The 21745-nt window shown below is 40.9% G+C and overlaps 1 protein-coding gene across 3 annotated transcripts in view; it reads right to left on the bottom strand.

The window, feature by feature from the left end:
- Positions 1–21447, bottom strand: part of MMD (monocyte to macrophage differentiation associated) — a 31007-nt gene extending 9560 nt beyond the window's left edge. The window contains exons 1-3 of one of the 3 annotated variants that reach the window (XM_070740478.1): positions 21154–21447; positions 7620–7701; positions 5218–5378 (exon numbers count right to left, since the gene is read on the bottom strand). In XM_070740478.1, the coding sequence (XP_070596579.1) occupies positions 5218–5378; positions 7620–7701; positions 21154–21209 (299 nt within the window). In that variant the 5' untranslated portion in view covers positions 21210–21447. Of the gene's footprint in view, positions 1–5217; positions 5379–7619; positions 7702–20647; positions 20925–21153 lie in introns of those variants that run through there. The other 2 variants (XM_070740480.1, XM_070740479.1) reach the window with 2 other exon arrangements.
- Between the last annotated feature and the right edge of the window lie 298 nt (positions 21448–21745).

The raw sequence follows: 21745 nt of genomic DNA, 5'->3' as shown, positions 1-21745 counted from the left end.
TGTTTGAAAACTTCAAATCGTGCAGAATGCGGCTGCATGAGCCGTCATGGGTCTTTCCAGATACACCCATGTCTCTCCAACACTCCGCGGCCTGCATTGGCTGATGATTGGTTTCCGGACACAATTCAAAGTGTTGGTGATGACCTATAAAGCCCTACATGGCATCAGACCAGATTACTTACAGGACTACCTTCTGCCACACAAATCCCAGCATCTGATAAGGTCCCATAGAGTTTATTTATTTATTTATTCATTATTTATTCATTTATTTATTAGACTCAGGGTGGCTTGCAACATGTTAGCAATAGCACTTTTTAACAGAGCCAGCATATTGCCCCCACAATCCGGGTCCTCATATTACTCATCTCGGAAGGATGGAAGGCTGAGTCAACCTTGAGCTGGTGATAAGATTTGAACCGCTGACCTGCAGATCTAGTACTCAACTTTAGTGGCCTGCAGTACTGCACTCTACCCACTGTGCCATCTCGGCTCATTTTAGAAGTTGGCCTTCTCTAGGGTCCCGTCGACCAGACAATGTCGTCTGGTGGGGCCTAGGGGTAGAGCCTTCTCTGTGGCCGCCCCGGCCCTTGAATCAGCTGCCTCCGGAGATTCGCACTGCCCCCACCCTCCTTGCCTTTTGCAAGACCCTAAAGAGCCATCTATGTTGCCAGGCATGGGGCAGCTACACCATGCCCGCTTCTTCTCTGACCGTTAAATATTATGTGAGGATGTGATTGAATAGACTGACTGTTTTTTAACATAATGGGATTTTTAGCTTACTGTTTTAACTATTAGATTTGTATACACATTGTTTTGTATTGCATATTGTGAGCCGCTCTGGGTCCTCGGAGAGGGGCAGCATATAAGTCTAATAAATAATAATAATAATAATAATAATAATAGTAATAAACAACTAACCAAATGAAAGATCAAAAATAAGATACCGTATATACTCGAGTATAAGCCGAGTTTTTCAGCCCCAAAAATGGGCTGAAAAACCCGACCTCGGCTTATACTCGGGTCACAAGAGGGCGCCGGGTGACCACAAGAGGGCGCACTGAGGGTCCAGCAAAGTTGCCAGCCAACTGCTCCGACAGCGTGCGAGAGAGGAACAGACGATGCGAAGCTGGTGAGGTCAGGGGGGGGACTCATGAAGCAGGAATCCCCTCCCCCCTGACTTCCCATCGTCTTTTCCCCTCTCGCACGCCGTCGGAGCAGTTGGCTGGCAACTTTGCTGGACCGGAGAAGGGAAGGCAGCTGCCCCACCCTTCCCACAGCCGCGTCACTCGGAGCCCCCTTTTACTTCCTGCTTGGAGCTCCTGTCGGCGCCTTGCAGCTACCTTCCCTTCTCCGGGTCCAGCAAAGTTGCCAGCCAACTGCTCCGACAGCGTGCGAGAGAGGAACAGACGATGCGAAGCTGGTGAGGTGGGGGGGGGACTCATGAAGCAGGAATCCCCTCCCCCCTGACTTCCCATCGTCTTTTCCCCTCTCGCACGCCGTCGGAGCAGTTGGCTGGCAACTTTGCTGGACCCGGGGAAGGGAAGGCAGCTGCCCCACCCTTCCCACAGCTCGGAGCCCCCTTTGCCTCTCCTCTTAGAACTGGAGCCGGGGGACACGTTAACAGAAACGCTGGTGGGGCAGGTGGAGAGAAAAGGCGCACACAGACCCGGTACATGTAACCCAAGCCGAAGAAACTGAGTGCGCACGAGAGAGAGACAGAGAGAGATAGGAAGGGGTGCAAAGGTATTGGTGCCCATTGCCTCTGAAAGAGAATGAGACCCAGGGGGGAGTATGGACTTATGGTAGATGCACGTGATGGGAGGAAAGCGGCCAATGAGGAGAAGGGTACCGTAGTCTAAAATGTCTTTTCCTGAGGAACTTTAGGGAGGGGGAGAGGGAGAGAAGCGTTGGCAACAGGCATGTGTGTTTTAACCTCTCAACGGTGCTGCTTTGGTTTCCCCGTGAGTGCCTGCAGGAGCTAGAGGCAACACGTCCATTCTTTGCAAGTGAGCAAAAAAGGGCAGAGATCGCACGATCAAACTGGTAGGGACAACTAAGGCATGATTTGTGTCTGATACCACTTTGATGGAGTTATGTAACCCCCCTTTTAACCCTGCTGTTCTTTTCGAAAAAACTCCCTAATCTTATGTTCCCGGGTCTATTTGACCCGGACTGCAAATTGATCATTTTGGTCTTTTTGAACGTTCTTTTCACCTGGAAACAAGTTTGAACATTTCTGCGCACAATGGAATGAAAATTGAACTGAAAAAATTAATCCTTATTGGTTTATTTTGCACATAAATGTGCCTCCCCCCTCCCGTTTTTGTGAATTTGTTTTAGGTTTATTGATAATTTTGCCTGCAAAATGCATTCTATTTTACTAAAGTTGGTGTGGGATTGGTAGCTTGAACAGTGCTTTGTTTGAGAATGATGGCAGTGATGGTGATGACTGTGAACTCAGCGATGATGATAATATCTATGCTGATAATCTCACAGCAGCTAATGCTGAAGCTCTATTTGGAGAAACAGATGAGGAGGAAGAATCCTGTTTTGAGGGATTTTGACTCATAGGTTTTAGCTTGGTTGCTGATTGAACTACTTTTTTTACTTTTTAATTTATTTAATTTTATTTAATTTATTGTAAATATCAGATTGCTTTTATTTACCCACTTTGAAATAAATATTGTTTACCCTCTTTAAAATAAATATTGTAAAACATTTAATCTACTGATGTCTCAAGTAATGTAATTTTATTGGTTTCCATTTTTATAAGTTACCAGTAGCCACTACATTTTCTAACCTCGGCTTATACTCGGGTCAATAAGTTTTCCCAGTTTTTGTGCCAAAAAATGGTGCCTCGGCTTATACTCGGGTCGGCTTATACTCGAGTATATACGGTACTTGTTTTCTCCAGTATCTCAGGGGAAGGAAAAAAAACAAACCCATCCAGCGAAGCATCTACATCAAACAACCACTATCAAAATGTGATTTTCTTCCCTTTCTTCCAAAGTTGCATTTTTGAAATGTAAAATTGAGCAATATTAGTCTTCAGTTCAAATATTTTATTCAACTATCCTATAAAACTTTTTTTTGTTTGGTTTGTTTTTAAATAAACATTTTAGCAAAAATATTATACAACAGAAAGTACCACGTCATTTTGTTGCTTAAATTCTGAAGAAAATAATTCCTGAATTATTTTCCTGCAATATACGCTAGGAATTTGGTACCTGGAGAAGGAAACATGCTTTGTGTTTTTCATATATATACTTGGGGCAGACCAGACCATATATATCACTGCAGCATATGCTCATGTATTAACTTTGTTCAAATGGATTCTATTAAAAGACTTCATTCATCATACTTGTCTGAAAATTAAAACTAAGTGCCAAAATTGTTCCTGTGTGTAATGAAATCTTCAGTCACTTGCAAATTGGCTTATAGTGGCAGCAAAAATGCCTTTAATTTAAGGAGTTTTTCTTCCCCTCTCCCACCCCACTTACTAAAATTGCTGGAAGGAAGCAACAAGGCTTCCTCTCTCTTCATTGCGACCTTTCAGGAATGTTTGGCACCAGGAAACCATTTATATTTTCTCTAGGCTTCCTGACAGCTTGCTGACCTGCTGATGAGGAGGCTGTTGGAGAGAGTGTGTAATATCCCATTTGGGAAGCTTCCGTTGCACATCAACGCTTTCCAGCAGTTGAGGGATGACCATGCAGCTAATTCTCATTGTAGAATATTTTAGGCTAAAAATTCACATTTTATTTGTTCCATGACATTCCCATCATTCTATTGCAGGTACACACCAGAGGATTAATTAATTAAAAATAGATGTGTGGTCATGAAAGCATTTTTAAAAATGTAACCTTAAATTTGAAATGGACACCTAACATTAGAACCATTATTATAAAGTCACAACACAGAATGTTCTTCCTCAGAAAGTTCAGACTGCCCCAGGGGAATTATTAAGTCAGCAACCAAACAGGGCAAGTACAGACTTTAATGATAGTTAGACCTGCAGAAATAACAATTGCAACCAGTCTTTAGAGAACCTGTACATATTGCATGGATCAGAAGGAGGGCTGAACAAAATAACTGCAGATCTCTCAAATCCTGGATATAATCTGTTTCAACTCCTCCCATTGGGACACCACTTACAGGACACTGTATGCAAAAACAACTAAATAGAGACAGTTTTTCCCCTCGTGCCATCACTAAATACCTAATTCTCACAATACTTTTTTATATCTAAGTATATTTACTCATGTGTTATGGCTGTAGTATTACCTTTCTCATCTACTCTACTACTCTCTTATTGGTGTCATTATTATGATTATTATTACTTTGTTACTTCGCATGTACACTGAGAGCTTCTGCACCAGGGACAAATTCCTAGTGTGTCTAATCACACTTGGCCAATAAAGTATTCTATTCTGAATGTTTAGATGCTTCAAAAATAAATTAATCAAAAAGAGTTTTTTGACCAGGCTGATGATTTGTTATTTTATTCCCCTAATTATATTATGCTGGCATGTTTATGCTTTGAGATGCCTTTAGATTTTTCTGGGTTGTTTTTTGTAAGTGTGATCATACCATGTATGTATCCAAATCAATAAATCCTAGAACTATTCTGTAGAAAAAGCTAGAGGTAGATAAAAATAGGATAACGCTTTAGTATTTTAGAAACCAGTAAACATTCAATAAAAAGACAGGAAAATGACTTGTATAGGATTCTTGAGTAAGTTTTCTTCCAAAACTTAGAAGAACAAATGTTGAGGGTAAGATATGGTTTTCTTACATAAGCAACTGTTGCAAGAGACCATAATTCTAGAGAAGTTGCCTAAGTTAGTTTCTTCATCTTGAAGTTCCACGTTTCCTAATGAGTTTCGAGGGACCAACTAAAAATGTCTCTGGGTTATTTAATTGCAGAAATGTAGTAAGTGGATATTTTAAAGAGTATACATTCCTTGCAGAGTGGCACTAAGTTCTATGATCAGTGCTAAGAAAGTCAACATTTGCTCCCGGTAACTTAAATTTTCAGGATATTTTGTGGTCTAGATAACAGGGGATATTAAAAATTACAAAGGATAAATTGTGCCAAGAAGGACTGTTGTAACAAATCTATTTTGCACTGAAACGTAACAACATAAAAGACTTACTTAAAAAGCACTCTTTTAAAAAGATCAGAGTGCGTCATAAGAAAGTACCAGAAATCTCTACCTTAGATGACTCTTCTTCCAAGAAATGATATGAAACACTGTTGAAACGATGAAAAGTGCACACAGACCAACTCCATATATCCATGCTGTTATCTTTTCCCACTGATCCTCAGAGAGTCGATGAAGGAGAGCACTACCAATAATGGCTGGGAAAATAAGAAACTAGGCCACAAAACAAAACAATAGCAATGCATTATTTGCTGTCCTTCCTCTGAATTTTATGCCACTTATAAATTTGCCCTGCACATTACTGTGCAAATATTTCAATAAGGCATTTGGCTCATGAACAAAAACACCCCTACTTAAAATATTGAATGGTCTGAAATCTTAGTTTCCAGGGCACACAAGAGATTTTATCTCAGAGAACTGTCAAACCCCTGATGGCACTTTTCCCCCTCTGCCCTTTGATTCAAATGAAGTGAAAATAAGTGAGGTTTAAAAACAAAATTAAATTATCCTAGTATATAACAAATAAATGTATTCTTAATTTCCATTTTTATCCTGGAAAGGAGGAACAAACAATGCTTCTAATTTCCTTGTGCATTTAAACTCAAGGTCTCTCAATTATCTTGAATAGCAATTGCTGGTACAGAATTGCTGTGTCACAAACACATATGACATGTCAAGACATAAAGCAGCACCCAACTATCAGGCAACATTGATTTTGAGATCAAAATAAGCTGAAATTAAATTCACTGTGGCAGTAAGCCGAACCCCCACCCCCCACCCCCAAATACTTAGAAAATATCTAATGTGTATACTTTAGATACAGAGATTATCATGATTACTGTCTTTAAAATTGTTGGATGCTGGTTTAGTACAAACCAGCATCCATAGTTTAGGCTTAGAATTAGTTGTGAGACAAGCTTATGAGCCTTTGCACAAAAACACAGGGTTAATTTTGCGTTAACATGTTTATGTGTTGTAACTACTTCATTACTTTTACAATATAAAGTAAGATGTCTAAAATATTTTCATATTCAAGCCTGCTGAAAATGCACTTGTTATAATCGATATAGACTGCTGATCAACCTAATATAAAAGGAAAACTTGAAATAAGAGGAAGATATATAGAAATAAGAATGATTTAGCTGACACAGACCAAATAAGAGGCAGGCTACTTGTTGATCAGTTTTTTAATAATTGTGACACATTTTGCTAAAGGGAAAGAGGAAGGGAGGAAAATATTATTTCCAGTTAAGTTCCTCAAAATCTTAGTATTTCAGTTTACTGTCATGATAATTTAGGGAGAAAAGGGTGAGGGACTCAAACTCTGTTATAATACTGAAACAGTTTACTATATTTAATAATTATATTTAATGAATATCATGTCCCATGAAAGGAAAACAATGGAAAATAGTCTACAAGGTTTGGGTTGAATCCTCACATTTAGCATAAATTGCCAAAACTGTACACGAACCAAAGTAACACAAGGGGCCTGTACTGTACAAGAAAAATGATTTAAAGCAATGCATAACAAATTAAAGGTTCCCTGATCTAACGAACTATGTACTATCAAATCTAATGTGTTGTATACACTCGCACATAAGCCAAGAATTTAGGTGCCAAAAATGCCAAAATAAATCCCCACAATTGGGTTCAGTTTATCCATGGATAGGCTTATCTATGAGTACAGTGGTACCTCGTCTTACAAACTTAATTCGTTCTGTGACGAGGTTCGTAAGAAGAAAAGTTCGTAAGATGAAACAATGTTTCCCATAGGAATCAATGTAAAAGTGAATAATGCGTGCAAGCCCATTAGGAAAATCCAAAACATTAAGCCTTTTTTTTTTTAAAAAAAAGCGGCGGGCGGATGAAGCTGAGGCGAACAGAGGGGGGGGGGGAGGAACAGCGAGAGGTGGCAAGAGGTGGCAGTCCCAATGAAGCAAGGCGAAAAGAGCCTCTCTTGAGCTCCATGAGTCTCCATGGGCAAAATCTTGTGAGGGGATGCGTGCGCATGAGAGATTTTGGCAATTTTTTTGCTTCGGTGCATACGCAGAAGCAAAAAATTGCCAAAATATCTCTCACACTTGTGTCCCCTCACAAGATTTTGCTTCCTGCGGATGCGCAGAAGCAAAAACATGCTGGGACACATGGATGCGCAGGCAAGACACTGAAGGTATGCCTGCAGCTCAACTTTTGCTATTGGTGCGGCGTCCTTTACCGTTCCAGTAGGAATCCACTACTGTTGCCACCCATGGACAAGCTGGCACTCAAAATATTTTGATGTATTGATTTTCACAATTCGCTTACCTGCAAATGGTGCGTTTTTCATTATATCTTGGTTAAAAATTTGAGGCTCTACTTAATCCATGGCTGGGATTATGCACTAATACATACAGCAGACAGTAAACAGAATTATTTTGACTATCATAAGAACTGACTTCCAGGAAATCTACTTACCGCATGAGTGTAACAGTTAGCAGCATGTTCATAGCAAGTAGGTTTATAACGACTGTTTGCTGGAGCTGGATGATTCATGAATCTGTTGAGATAATCAAGATATGATTATTATCAAGATATGATTACATAATCATATCTTGGCTTTTTTACAAGCTGGAAAGAAAGAGCCCTCTCCTCTCTCTTGCTGGAAAGACAACACTGGAGTCACAAGAACTTGGATTTATAACTGGTTTTTAAAACTGGGAGGAAACTCTCCACTGACACTACCTAAACCTGGCTTCCTCACAAGCCGGGAGCCAGTGGGGAGCAACGGGTGAGCGGAGAAGCTTTGGCCCCTGCGTTATTGGCAGCAGCTCTGGGACACACCCCACCCCTTTGTGAGTAACTTTGGAGTAGCCTAGGGGATTTTGGCAGACTCCAGGAAACTCATAAGGAGGCTTGTGGAAAAATTAACGAAGAAGAAACAAAAATAACTGTTTGCCTTTTGTGAAGTCTATTTGTTTCCCCCACCTGAGCCTGCTTGTTCTCCCTCCATTGGAGGAAGCTCGTTCAGTATTCTGCAGGCCCTGTTGGAAAGTACACAATTATGGGTCCTAACAATAGTCCATATCTGGGTGGCATTTTCTTTCTGATAATTCACTGCCCTATAGACTACCCTCTCAAACCACCTAGGGCTTTTTTTTAATTTGATTTTTTTTAATGCTGCCCTTCTCCTTAGACTGAGGGCGGTTTACAACATGTTAGCAATAGCACTTTTTAACAGAGCCAGTATATTGCCCCCACAATCCATGTCCTCATTTTACCCACCTTGGAAGGATGGAAGGCTGAGTCAATCTTGAGCCAGTGATGAGATTTGAAACACTGACCTGCAGATCTAGCTGTCTGCTTTAGTGGCCTGCAGTACTGCACTCTGCTCACTGTGCCACCTCGGGTTGCAGTTATAACACAAATTTTATCATCTTGTCTTAATTATCCTGCTTTATCATCTTGTTTTAATTAACAGATTGGTTCTACCTTGGGGGAGGGGTTTGTTTGTATATGTGTGTGTGGAAAGAGTGTCAGGAGGGATTGGGAGTGAGTGAGTTTTGGGGTAATGAGTGAGCCGGAGGCAAAGAATGGAGCCCCCTCTGCTGAGTGTGTAAACAGAAGCAGATGGGGACCCAGATATAATCCTCCACTTGGGGTGAGTGGGGAGTCCGACCTGCCGGGAAGGAGGAGGGCTGTAGATGTGGAGGAGGAGATCTCTAGGATATTTGAGAGCTGGAATATTACATTCGTAATTGAGAGAGGTAGATATGGTGAGCAAGGGGTAGGATGAGAGGAAAGTAATAATAAAATGTATAATACAGTGTTCCCTCGATTTTCGCGGGGGATGCGTTCCGAGACCGCCCGCGAAAGTCGAATTTCCGCGAAGTAGAGATGCGGAAGTAAATACACTATTTCTGGCTATGAACAGTATCACAAGCCTTCCCGTAACACTTTAAACCCCTAAACTGCAATTTCCCATTCCCTTAGCAATCATTTAGGTTATTACTCACCATGTTTATTTATTAAAGTTTATTAAAAAATATATTTATTAAAGGCGGACAAAAGTTTGGCGATGACGTATGACGTCACCGGGTGGGAAAAACCATGGTATAGGGGGGAAAACAGCAAAGTATTTATTAATTAATATTTTTGAGAAACCGTGGTATAGCCGTTTCGCGAAGTTTGAACCCGCGAAAATCGAGGGACCACTGTAATGTGGTTGCATAAATGTGCCCATCCCCTTCTAAGTACGGATGCGGCTTTGTTCAGAATTATATTAAATCCCTACTTGTAAAGGAATGTACACATTTATGCAACCACACTATTGTACATTATTGTATGTTTTATTGTTACTTTTCTCTCAAAACATTTCATTTTATTTTTTAATTAAATTGTACACCTTATAAGTTACATTAAAAGTGGAAAAAAATTATGATTTTATCTTGGTCTGGTTTTTTTTAATCTCAAAAACCTGTCATTTTAACAGGAGTCTGTGGCTGCCATATCATGTTAGGATAGGATTCAACATCTGGAATTCTAACATAACTGTCTTACACTTTTGTTCCATTAGCCAGGAACAGGATTGCACATAGGTCACAAAGTGAGTCTGCATTTCTGGTGAAATCTGCTTGGAAGTGACTGGCCATAAAGCAGTTCAAGGCAGCTCTCCTCGAATAACAAGAATGTGCCAGCAGGATGAGAACTGTGATAAAAGGATGCATGTTTACATTTCCTGGGGCACACCGGACGAAAACAGCAATAAAAGACCTTGCTTTGTGGTAAACTGGAAGATAACCATATTCATAACAAAGGTCCCAGGAAATTGGCCATAAGAGACATTTCTTCAGTAGAAGCTAGTTATGTGCCATATGTAGATAGGAAAGGCTCGGAAGTTGTGTCATATCTTAGAGTCATGTTATTGGATGTTTGTATACCACTTGACATATACGTATAACCTTACCCAATTTGCATATTCCCCCAATAAAAGGGCATGCACAGCTCTATACTGTGTCATTTCACCCGGAGAGAAATGTGTCCAGGTTTTCTTTCTAGGATTCGGTTTCGTGAGTGACCCCATACGTCTGGGTTGCCCTAAGTCCCTCTGAAGACCCTGTTCCCCACAGGGACTTTGCGGCATCCGCAGGAGTCTATAAGTTTTAACATCAACTGTATAAGTTTATTTCTAATATATTTATGTAACCATCATGCCTGTTTAATTAGTCCTATACAGTGTAAGATGAAACAATGTTTCCCATAGGAATCAATGGAAAAGCAATTAATGCGTGCAAGCCCAAAACTCACCCCTTTTGCCAGCCGAAGAGCCTATTTTTGCGTTGCTCGGGTTCCCCTGAGGCTCCCTTCCATGGGAAACCCCACCTCTGGACTTCCGTGTTTTTGTGATGTTGCAGGAGAATCCCAGCAGGGGAATCCTAGCAGCGCAAAAACGGGTGCTTCGCTGGCAACGGAAGTCCGGAGGTGGGGTTTCCAGCAAGGGGAGCCTCAGTGAAATTGCAGCATCACAAAAACACAGAAGTCCTTGAAACCCCACCTCCAGACTTCCGTCTTTTTGTGATGCTGTGATTTTGCTGAGGCTCCCCTCGCTGGGAAACCCCACCTCCAGACTTGCCAGCGAAGCGCCCGTTTTTGCGCTGCTGGGATTCCCCTGCAGCATCGCAAAACTATGGAAAGTCCGGAGGTGGTGTTTCCCATGGAGGGGAGCCTCAGGGGAATCCCAGCAGCGCAAAAACGGGCACTTCGCTGGCAACAGAAGTTCGGAGGTGGGGCATCCCAGTGGCGGCGGCTTGGGTTTGTAAGGTGAAAATAGTTTGGAAAAAGAGGCAAAAAAAATCTTAAACCCCAGGTTTGTATCTCGAAAAGTTTATATGACGAGGGGTTTGTAAGACGAGGTAACACTGTATTTCATTATACTTGTCCACACAAATTCTACATTCTTAGGCAATCTTCGCATAACAAACACAGCAGCCTTAGAATACTGTCACTTTAAGCCATCATAGAAGTTTGGTGGCCAAAAATCTTCTGCACCAATTGTCAATCTACAGTACAGACTGCCATAGTACAGGTCTCTTAATGACTGGTTGCTTAGCAACTATTTGATGGTATGGTGGACCCGAAGTTACAGCCACTGCAGCATTTCCCTGGTCCCTTGACCGACCACAGGGATGCTACGGTGCCATCCTGCCTATCTCTCCCCAGTTACCTAGTTCCTCCAGGCAGCAACAAGAAGGGAGGCACTATGCCACACTAATCTCAAATGGTGAACTAGAGTTAAATACATCCCAGCCATGCCTGTACCAGCAACCACATTGCTAATGACATTGTAACCATGGCAAAAATTGTGCTGGAAGAAGAGGGGAAATACTGTTTTAAAATGAAGCAGCTAAAAATGAATTTAAGGTGTCTCACTGTGGGCTCAGCATCAGGAGAACATGGCACACACAAAAATCAGTTATTCTACTGGGACATTCATTTTGCAGTCCGGAAGACGCGTGGATGAATCATAAGAAAGGTTAAGAACAATGAGGAATATATAGATAAATGGCAGAAATGGTGTTCACACAAATCTATTACATTGATTGGATAAAGCCATTTAAGAGCATACACAACTTATTGTTCCTGCATGCTAAGCTTTTAAAAATAAGTGCAAGATTTAGCTTTGCTGAATAGTTTCTGTTCTGTTTTATATCATTAATTTTCTTTATACATGTGGATTCTTGATCTCAATTTGCAATTTTCATATTCACTTTGCACAGCTTACAGCTTTGATATATAACAGGCTGGAATTCACTGTTCCTTGCATGAATGAACTTCTTCTGCACGTAGAAAATACATTAAATTCCAAAGATGGCTTCTTATTAGATAAAAGCAGAGAATCAAAGGCTAATGATTCCTAGTTCTTTGTTTCCTATGTATCTTTTAAAATGCCTTACATATTATTTTGAAAGACTTATCATTCCTGCAGAGCATAATACTGTAATCCGTAATAAGCATCTCCTCCTCCTTTCCTCCACTGTAAAAAAGATGCTAGCCCTGTTTATAATTCACTCTATATCAGTCAATCTACAAGTTTCAAATGGGGAGAAAGGCTTAGGGCTTTGTTTACTAATCATAACTTCAAATAAAGTAATTTCAGTAAGCAAATATTTAATTTAATTTATTAGATTTGTATGCCGCCCCTCTTCGGAGACTTCTAAAAATATAACAAATTAGTAACCAACATCTGAAGTTCACAGAGTGATGAATGTGGAAAATATCAGCAATTGTACACAATATGCAAGGCATACATTCCCAATGAAAAACTGGGAGAAAGATTAACATTTGTCCAATATTTATATGACCCAGAAAACTGTGAAGAAACCAGAATGGGGAATGTGTGTGTGTGTGTATGTGTGTGGTGGCTGGAGTAAATCTGCTTGGGACTTCTAAGTGTCTCTTTGGAATATTCTCCGAGTGTATATTCAGCATATCTTCCCTTTCCTTTAGAAGGGCTGAAGTGAGGTAGAATATACTACTACCAGAAGGCGCCTGAAGCATGCCACATTGAAGCAATAGTGCACAACTACTATGCTGCTCTTCTTCCTTGGCACTTTCCCAGAGTAAAGTCAGAAGGAGGTACGTAAATAAATCTTGGGCACTGTTGTGTGGAGGGATTTAGCACTCTTAGGAAAAACGTTCACCCAGAGCGGGCCAATAGAAATTTTGGCTGTATAGATTCCTATACACACTCCAGTGATTTTATAATTATCCCAAGATTTTTTAGCAATACATTTCAGCACTAAGCTATGTAAGCTTTCTTAAACCAGGTGTTTTATTGCTATTTTCTGTTGTGAATCTCCTCCATAAGATATCTTTATGCTGTTTTCTAAAAAAAAGAATAACCAGCTTGATGTGGTAAATCATGCTCTATTAGGACTCAGCATCTATTATATCGCTAAAGCTTTTTCTTCACTTGATGACCTTTCCCATAAAATGGTTTTATTTTTTGTCCAAAAAGGCAAAAATATAAGTAATCATCATTTAGCAACTACCTCAGACAGCAACTCTTCATAATTATAATGGAAATGAAAAAGTGTCTTTACAGCCATTTCTCACATTTACAACCTTTGCAGAGAAAGGGAAATGCCATCACCCTCTGATAGAAAGCCAGAGCCCCTTCCCAGCCTTGGAGGTCAGAGGCGGTCTTGGGGCTATGCTTGGGGGGCCAGGAGGCAGAAGAGCTTTGGCCCAAATCCAACCGGGATGAAGCGCCCTCCCCAGCCCCCCTTATTTCTTGGTGCAGCCCCCCTTTATCCCTTGGTGGCACCTTCCCACTTCCCGGATAGCCCAGCATGCCTTTTACCCCCTCAGTTGTATCTCTATGCTGCACTCTCCTCTGGTCCTCCTGGGGCAGTTTACCTCACTGATGGCAGCTCCTCCTCCTGGCTGTTCTAGCATCCTGGCAGGAAGCGGCAATGTAAGAACTGCCACCGCCCTAGCCCAATCAGCAAACACTGCCCTGTGCGCTTGAACTGGCCAGGTGCTCCAGACTGCAGATGTGTCTTGGTGCCGTTGGCTGGAGCCATGCAAGAAGCCAGCTCAATCAAGGAGCGAGGAAAGCCCCAACCCGCATGTTCTGGCTGGCAGCTCTGCTTCCCTTACTCTTCCAGATTCTGGTACACAGAGCCATCTCTCTGGGCACGGGAGCTGTGACCTGTTGCTCTTCCGGGTTCCGGCGCACCAACCAGCTCATCTTCATGCACTCAGAAGCATCAGAAACCGAAAGAGGACCTCCTGATGTGCATGAGTGCACTGGGAAGATTATCTTCTGATTTCTGGCACGCACATGTGTACCGGCCAGCTGGTCTTTGCACATCATATGTGCATCAAAAAATGGAAGGCTAGGTGGTCAGCATACATGTGTGTGCCAGAAACGGGAAGATCATCTTCCTAGCACATGCATGCGCATCAGGCAGCTGCTTTTTCAGTTTCTGGTGCTCCGTGCGCATGAAGACCAACTGGCTAGTGCGCCGGAACCCAGAAGAGCAATGGATGACAGCTCTTGTGCCCGGAGAGATGGCTCTGCGTGCCACTTCCATGTGCCATCATAGCTCTAAGTGTTATATATTATTAAATAGCTGTATTGGATCAATATAGTATACTGTAGGATGCCCTGAGGTAAGATTCAGCTTCATTATACAGACAATACAAGCGCAACTATTATTTCCTTGTATTCTTGCAATTAAAAATTCCTTGTAAGGGAATATATCTCTCTATTAATTTTATGTAAAATCACGAAATAATTTTAAATTCAAATTGCTAATATTTCTAATAGGTTGAATATCAAGAATGCAACCATTTTATTGTACTTTTCCAAATTACTTTTAAAGTTTAGTAATATAGTGATCCTGTTCATTTTTTGTATTTCAAGAATTCAAATAAACAGATATTAATATAGTTTTCCAAATATTGTATTGAAACTTGTTGTCTCTCATGAGCTGCTTCTAGTTGCTGAAGGCAGAAAATTTCTAGCTTGTCTTTCTTTTTCTTTTTGAAATGAGGTACTTTCAGACTTTTGGCTCCTGACAAATGCCAAGACAACACCCAGCGATTTCAAGTAGTAGTTAAAGCATAAGGTTAGAAATGGGGCATAAAACCATCTAAACAGCCTTGAGTCCATTATTTTTTCACAGCCCTAGGCAGAAGACAATGGCAAAGACTTCTAAAAACATTGTCAAGAAAACTGAAGGGCATAATTTGCATTACAGTAATTACAGTATTAAACAGTAATTTACAGTATTAAACAACATTCATGTTGTTTAAAAACAGAAATCCTTGCAGGTGACAAGCTGGCAGCTTACAGGTATAATTGGAATGTGGATTTTTTTCCTATTTGAGATAAGGTATTCACTCCCCCCCCCACCCGTTTCCTGTCTCATCAAAGCATGTCTTAAATACTTGAAATTCAAGACATGAGTACTATGTTTAAGTATTCATACTTGAATAGTTAAAAATAAGCCACAAAAGTTTAGCTATGCTGAGTTACTACAGAAGAGAAACCAAGTGTTCCATCACTTCTCCTCATTAATTTACATGCATGAAACTACAAGCATGGAAACCTCATGTATTTGCTTGCAAGTAACTCTTGGTTATTTATATCATAATTTCTCCAAAATAAGACTTAACTGGAAAATAAGCCTCATGTCTCTTTTGGAGCAAAAATTAAAGATCTGCTCTTATTCTCAGGAAACATGGTAGTAACCACTTATTATAAAATAGCTGTAAAGGACAATCTTATATAAAATTAGATTGAAACAATATTTTTAATATAGGCTGCTTGATCCATAGCTATCAGTAGCCATAGTGCACTTTTATTCCTCAAAATTAGCTTATTGGTTTTCCTCTTGTTAATCTAAGATTGTTTTGCATCAATTACACTTGTGAGCAATTGCATTCCCCCAAATATTATTAAGGGGGGGGGGTTGGGGGAAAGGAGAAAGGGAGGGAGAGAAGGAGAACTAAAAGTGGATTTAATATTTTTTTTTAAAAAAGTTATCCTTATGCTATGTCTAAAAGTCAATCTTATTAGTGTGTGGTTATCTTCAATTTATTAAATTTCTGCATTTTAATTAATACATTTTGAAAGCTTAAACAAGGCATTTACTGGCACTTCAATGTTGTGCTAAAGATGCCCAATTGGACCAAATTTGTGTATGATTATTTAAAATGATTAAAAACTCATTCTACAGTATTGAATTATGTTATCAGAAATGAGATTTTTTTAAAAAATGATTCAAATGAATCTTAAACTGATAGATATGCAGATCAATGCTGCCTAGATTTTAAAGGATAAATTTGAGAGGAATAAAAATAATGTACATCGTATTCTAGTCTTGTTTTTCTTAATATTTATTGGTAATTTGAGAGACAATCCACACAATTTTCTTGGCAACAATGTTGGAAGTGGTTTGCCAATGTCTTCTTCCTAGAGATGAGTTACAGTGACTGGTCACTGCTGAAGTCATTCAGCCGGTTTCTGTGCCTAAATCAATAGTAGAGGCTTGCTGGCTTTTAGCCCACAGCTTTTAATGTGGCCCCCAAGAGTCAAGTTTGATTCAAAGGCACAAACAAATGCACACCTTGAGATAATTAAGATACCAGTTTTTTGCAACACAAGTTATAATTCACCTCACTGTCTTGCTGGTATGAAACAATCCAGACAATTAACTGAGCTGCAAGTCTCTTCAGTGGTAAAAGATAGGGACTGGAAAACTGGTAATTGCTCTTTGATAATCAAGCCAGATCTCTAAAAAAGGGATTTTGGTAATCAGGCTTGTTCATACTTATTTTCAAAATGAAGTAAGATTTTTTAAAAAATCAGTGGTTACAATCACGGTTGGTGCGTACAAAATTATAGGGTTGGTGAAACGTCATACCACAATTAAAAACATTGTTCCAATGTTTTGACTTTGGTTTGAAAATATGAAATTGAATTACCTGGAAATGTTTTGATCATTTTGATGTAAGAAAGCTAAAGGTAAAATCTTCTTCAAGACTGACTCTTACAGATTTCATAATGCTCCTATTTTGTTTTCTTGGCAATACTGTAATACAAAATCTGTCACTGCTTTTTGGGCAGATTCCCCCACCCATTTACCACTCACTTCTGCAAATCCCAGATGGTCTCATCCAAATACTAAACTAGATTATATCTCCTTAGCTTTCTAGATGAGCCAAGGTTGGCAAGTACTGCTACCTATTATACTTTGACCTAAGGAGTTTCCTTCATTAAAGGATCCAAAATTTACAACGGTTCTACTCTCATTATCTGTCTTCTTTAGCTGCCTATTTTTGTGTAAAAACTTGCTCCCAAGCAATATTATTCAGCAATGTAAATATTAAAGGTGCATGTTGCCATGTGGAGTTGGACCATATGTAAAGGCAGGTCTAGTCAAGTTTCAAATTAAACCATTTTTGTCTCTCACATAATGCTCCAATTAACCTTTAGAATTTTAAAAAGGAAATCTGATATATTTTCCAAACATTAAGATAATAACTGTAGCAAAGAATACAACAGATGTCACTTTTGAGCCCTGTGTCACATATTGTTTAAAAGGGGACCAAACATTTACATTATTATTTTAGTGCTCACAGTCACTCATGCACTCATCACCTCGAGGCTCGACTACTGTAACGCTCTCTACATGGGGCTACCTTTGAAAAGTGTTCGGAAACTTCAGATCGTGCAGAATGCAGCTGCGAGAGCAATCATGGGCTTCCCTAAGTATGCCCATGTTACACCAACCCTCCACAGTCTGCATTGGTTGCCCATCAGTTTCCGGTCACAATTGAAAGTGTTGGTTATGACCTATAAAGCCCTTCATGGCATTGGACCAGAATATCTCCGGGACTGCCTTCTGCCGCAGGAATCCCAGCGACCAGTTAGGTCCCAAAGAGTTGGCCTTCTCTGGGTCCCGTCGACTAAACAATGTCATCTGGCGGGACCCAGGGAAAGAGCCTTCTCTTTGGCGGCCCTGACCCTCTGGAACCAGCTCCCCCCAGAGATCAGAATTGCCCCCACCCTCCTTGCCTTTCGTAAGCTCCTTAAAACCCACCTCTGTCATCACGCATGGGGGAATTGAGATATTCTTTTCCCCCCAGGCCTATACAATTTATGCATGGTATGTTTGTGTGTATGTTTGGCTTTTAATAAGGGTTTTTAGCTATTTTAAATATTTTAAATACTGTATTAGATTAATTATACGTTGTTTTATTATTGTTGTTAGCTGCCCCGAGTCTACGGAGAGGGGCGGCATACAAATCTAATAAATAAATAAATAAATAAATAAATAAATAAATAAATAAATAAACAAACAAACAAATAAATAAATAATAAATAGTGCTATTGTTTCTGACCTAACACATACTTGACTCATTTTGGCAGATTCTATTAACACACAATATTTCCCATATTATTTTAGTGCACAAATTTGCATTAAATTCAAATTCATGGCATCACATTGACATCACGTTGCCATATGTGACATGTTTTTTTTTCACGGAGCTGGGGTGAGATACGAGTGACGCATCTGGCCTGTGGGCCACCAGTTTGACACCCCTGCTTTAGTATATTATTCCCAAACTGATTTTAATCCTTCCTTTGCTCCTCAAACTGTTGAATCTATCCCACAACTACATGGATGCCTCTGAAAAATAAAAAAGGGAGAAATGGAAAAGCTTTCTAATATGTTACACATGAAAGATACATTATGTAGTTCAAGTAAGATGAACAAGACAAACACCGGATATATGAACTTTCACCTACTACTAGAAGATGAAAAAATTCATCTCACTATGATCTACTTCCTTTCTGAAAGAAAAGTACTGTAATCATGTCTATTGTATTTTCATCCATAAGTAGATGCCTATCCAATTTTTCTCAAGCAGTAGAGATCATAGCCACTTTTTTATATATGCATAAATTTAAGAAACTGTCAACAGCATGTATATGCTATACCAAATGCTCACATTCCCTGTAATACAAATCTAATAAATATAACATATACTATATAACTTCAGCTGTCTCAATTGTCAGTTTCAAAAAATGTACAGATTCAGGTTTTTTTATTTACCAAAGAAATGTATATGTCTGTCCATGGTAACTTCAATTGAAAGTGGAAGAGAGGAAATCATAAAATGCATGGATGCACTAGAAGAAAAGAACAAGGAAGGGAAAGGAATCCAAGACTTTGAATTTCAGATGCCCTATTGAGAAAACTCAGGCCAGAAATGTTTACACGCCTCAGATAAATAGCTGTATTTACAGGGAGACGGTCAGAGAATATAAATAGGCAATTCAAGATGGTGCAGGGAAGAGAAATGAGGTAAAATTAAATATGATGTAGAAAAAAAGTGGTGGGAGATGTGCCTATAAACTATCATCTTGGATTAATTTTGATAGGTGTAAACAAAAGTAATTTGCATATACTTTCATTTTTTCTCTGTACAGTATTTCACAAAACCACTTCCATAATCAGATACACAGGCAACCATTCCCATTCATGCATTTGCTTTTGACAGCAGTAATTTCCTTATGAACTTCAAAAACAAAAAATTATTTTTTCATACACAAAATTGTCATTATGCATCTTTTTGTAAACTCTAAGCAAAAAGTTTGTATCCCACCCACTGAAATACAATAAAGGACTAGTATTAGAAGCAAAAATTAGTTTACTGATTAAAAACCCTTGCTTGTAAGCCAAAAAAACCCCAAACCCCAGTTGAAAATGTTCACAATCCCCAAATGTGGCTTTACATGCATGCATTTTTCTACATATACCGGTATATACTGCTCAAAAAAATAAAGGGAACACTTAAACAGAATATAACTCCAAGTAAATTTCTGTGAAATCAAACTGTCCACTTAGGAAGCAACACTGATTGACAATCAGAAGCAACACTGATTGACAATCAATTTCATTTTGTTGTCAGCACATTCAACTTTGTACAGAATAAAGTATTCAATGAGAATATTTCATTCATTCATATCTAGGATGTGTTATTTGAGTGTGCACTGCTCAAAAAATAATCTTCATATATATATATATATCTAATATATATATCTTCCCATCTTCCTGCTATAAATCCATCAGTATCTCCAAAATTCCACCTGTACTGATACATACAGTATATGCGTATTGAACTTCTTTTAGAGAAACAATCTTGGTAGCATTCAAAATTGAGTGCAGGAGATTAACTCCATAAGCATTTGTGTGTAAAATAATAATAATTTAAAAAAAGATCTCCTGGCAGCAAGTCAAGACCACAGCCCTTTTTATATAGGTTTCCAGTCTTTAGAAACAAAGAGGCAAGGGTCGATACCTATGCCCAGATGAGATACATAGCACCACACAGAATCTCATCAACATCATTTCTGCTCTGCTTTAATTAATCTCGATTAATGACTCTCTTATTTTCACTTGACCCCCTGGACACGACTGCCCCGCAGCAGGTTATATTGTGCCAACTCAAATTAAGCTTATCTAGATATTTTTTTCTCTGTCTCTCCTATCCTAGTCTGCCCACCAACTTCTAATCCCAAAATAGCAAATTAAAATCCCCCAAAGCCATGCCACGAAACGGGGAGGGGGGGGCAGAGAAGGGATAGCGAATCCCACATTTCGGTCCTTTAAACTCCACGGAATGCTGCCAACTGACGAAGAGAGGATGAAAGACACGTGTGGTGAGTTTTTGTTTTAAATATAAAAAGGACCGATTTTATTTTATTTTATATTTTACGGTGTCTCCATTTCCCAAGGAGGAAAAACGGTAGAAAAATTAAGATCCGGCCACGAGAAAGATGCAAAATCTCCCCGGTTTAAAAGCATCCGAAGGGCGAACACGCCCATTTAAAGAGGGTGAATCTGCTTTCCTCTTACGGGAGAGAGAAGGGAACCGTCGCCTTATAATGCCCGCCCCCCCTTCCATAAGCCTCCCCCGCGCCTCACCTCCTGAACTTCTCCTGGAGCCGCCGCATGGGGGGGCCAGTCGACCCGCCCTTATTCGGGCCGGCGGTCGGCACGGGGGGCTCCCGGCAGCTCCTGAGGCAGCGAGGGCCGGAGTCCGGGCCCTCATTGGCTTGTCAGCCCGCGCCCAGGCAGCCGAAGCGCCGCACAGCAGGCCCAAAAGCTGCAGCTAGAGCAGCGACAACGCTGCCGCCGATGATTCTGTCCCACCGGGCAGCCGGCTCCAGCCTCCCCGTTTTCAAGTGGCTCCAGCCCGCCCCCGAAGTGTCAGTCGGAGGCCGGGGGAAACCCCGCCCACCTCCGAAGGGGGTGGAAATGAGGCAACGGCGGCGGTCGCGGCGGAACAATAGGCTGGAGCGCGCTAGGGGAGGCAGGGCGGGAAGGGGGCTCGAGAGGCAAGCAGCCGTCAGGCAAAGCGCGCTCACGGCCTCCCCGACCCCCCCCCCCCCCCCGCCTAGGGAGACCCGCGGATGGCGCGCGGGACTCACGTTTCCCTCGGCGTCGAGTGGAGGGAGGCGATGCGTGGGCGGCGGGAACGACTCATCTTTCCCGTCCCTCCGTGCCCACCTCTTTAGAAAGGGAAGAGTCGCTTCTAGATACGGGGGAGGACGCCGTGGGCCTAGCGGATGGCTTGCCGGAGGGCTTGGCTGCGTGGCGTTGCTCGGGTCCAAAAATCCTAAGGCAGGGGGCTAACGGGCCATCCGTCTGGTCGTCGAAAGAAAGGCGGGCGGTTTAAAGTGTGCTCGCCCGAGGCGCGTCTACTGTTGGCCTCCTTTCTTTTCATAGCAAAACGATTTACTAGCTAGGCAGGGGTAGGGAACGCTAGGGCTTCAAAATCCCCCGTCCCCTTCGCCGGTGCAGGCACTCCGCTGGTCATTCCCAGAGAGAAAGCTGCTTGCCTCTCTCACTCGCTCACTTACTCACTCTCATTCACTCTCCAAAAAAACTCCAAACAAACCCCAAAACCACGAAGGGATATTTTTTCTGAAAGTTAAATGAGTCACCCGTGAAGGAAATGGCCTGCTGCATCTTCTGCACATCTGTTGCTCTGGTCTCATCTGGTTAGGGAAATTTTGCTTT

Source organism: Erythrolamprus reginae, chromosome 2, assembly GCF_031021105.1.
Source record: "Erythrolamprus reginae isolate rEryReg1 chromosome 2, rEryReg1.hap1, whole genome shotgun sequence".
Lineage (NCBI taxonomy): Eukaryota > Metazoa > Chordata > Lepidosauria > Squamata > Dipsadidae > Erythrolamprus > Erythrolamprus reginae.
The sequence above is the reverse complement of the archived record's forward strand: the minus strand, read 5'-3'. Positions and strand labels throughout refer to the sequence as shown.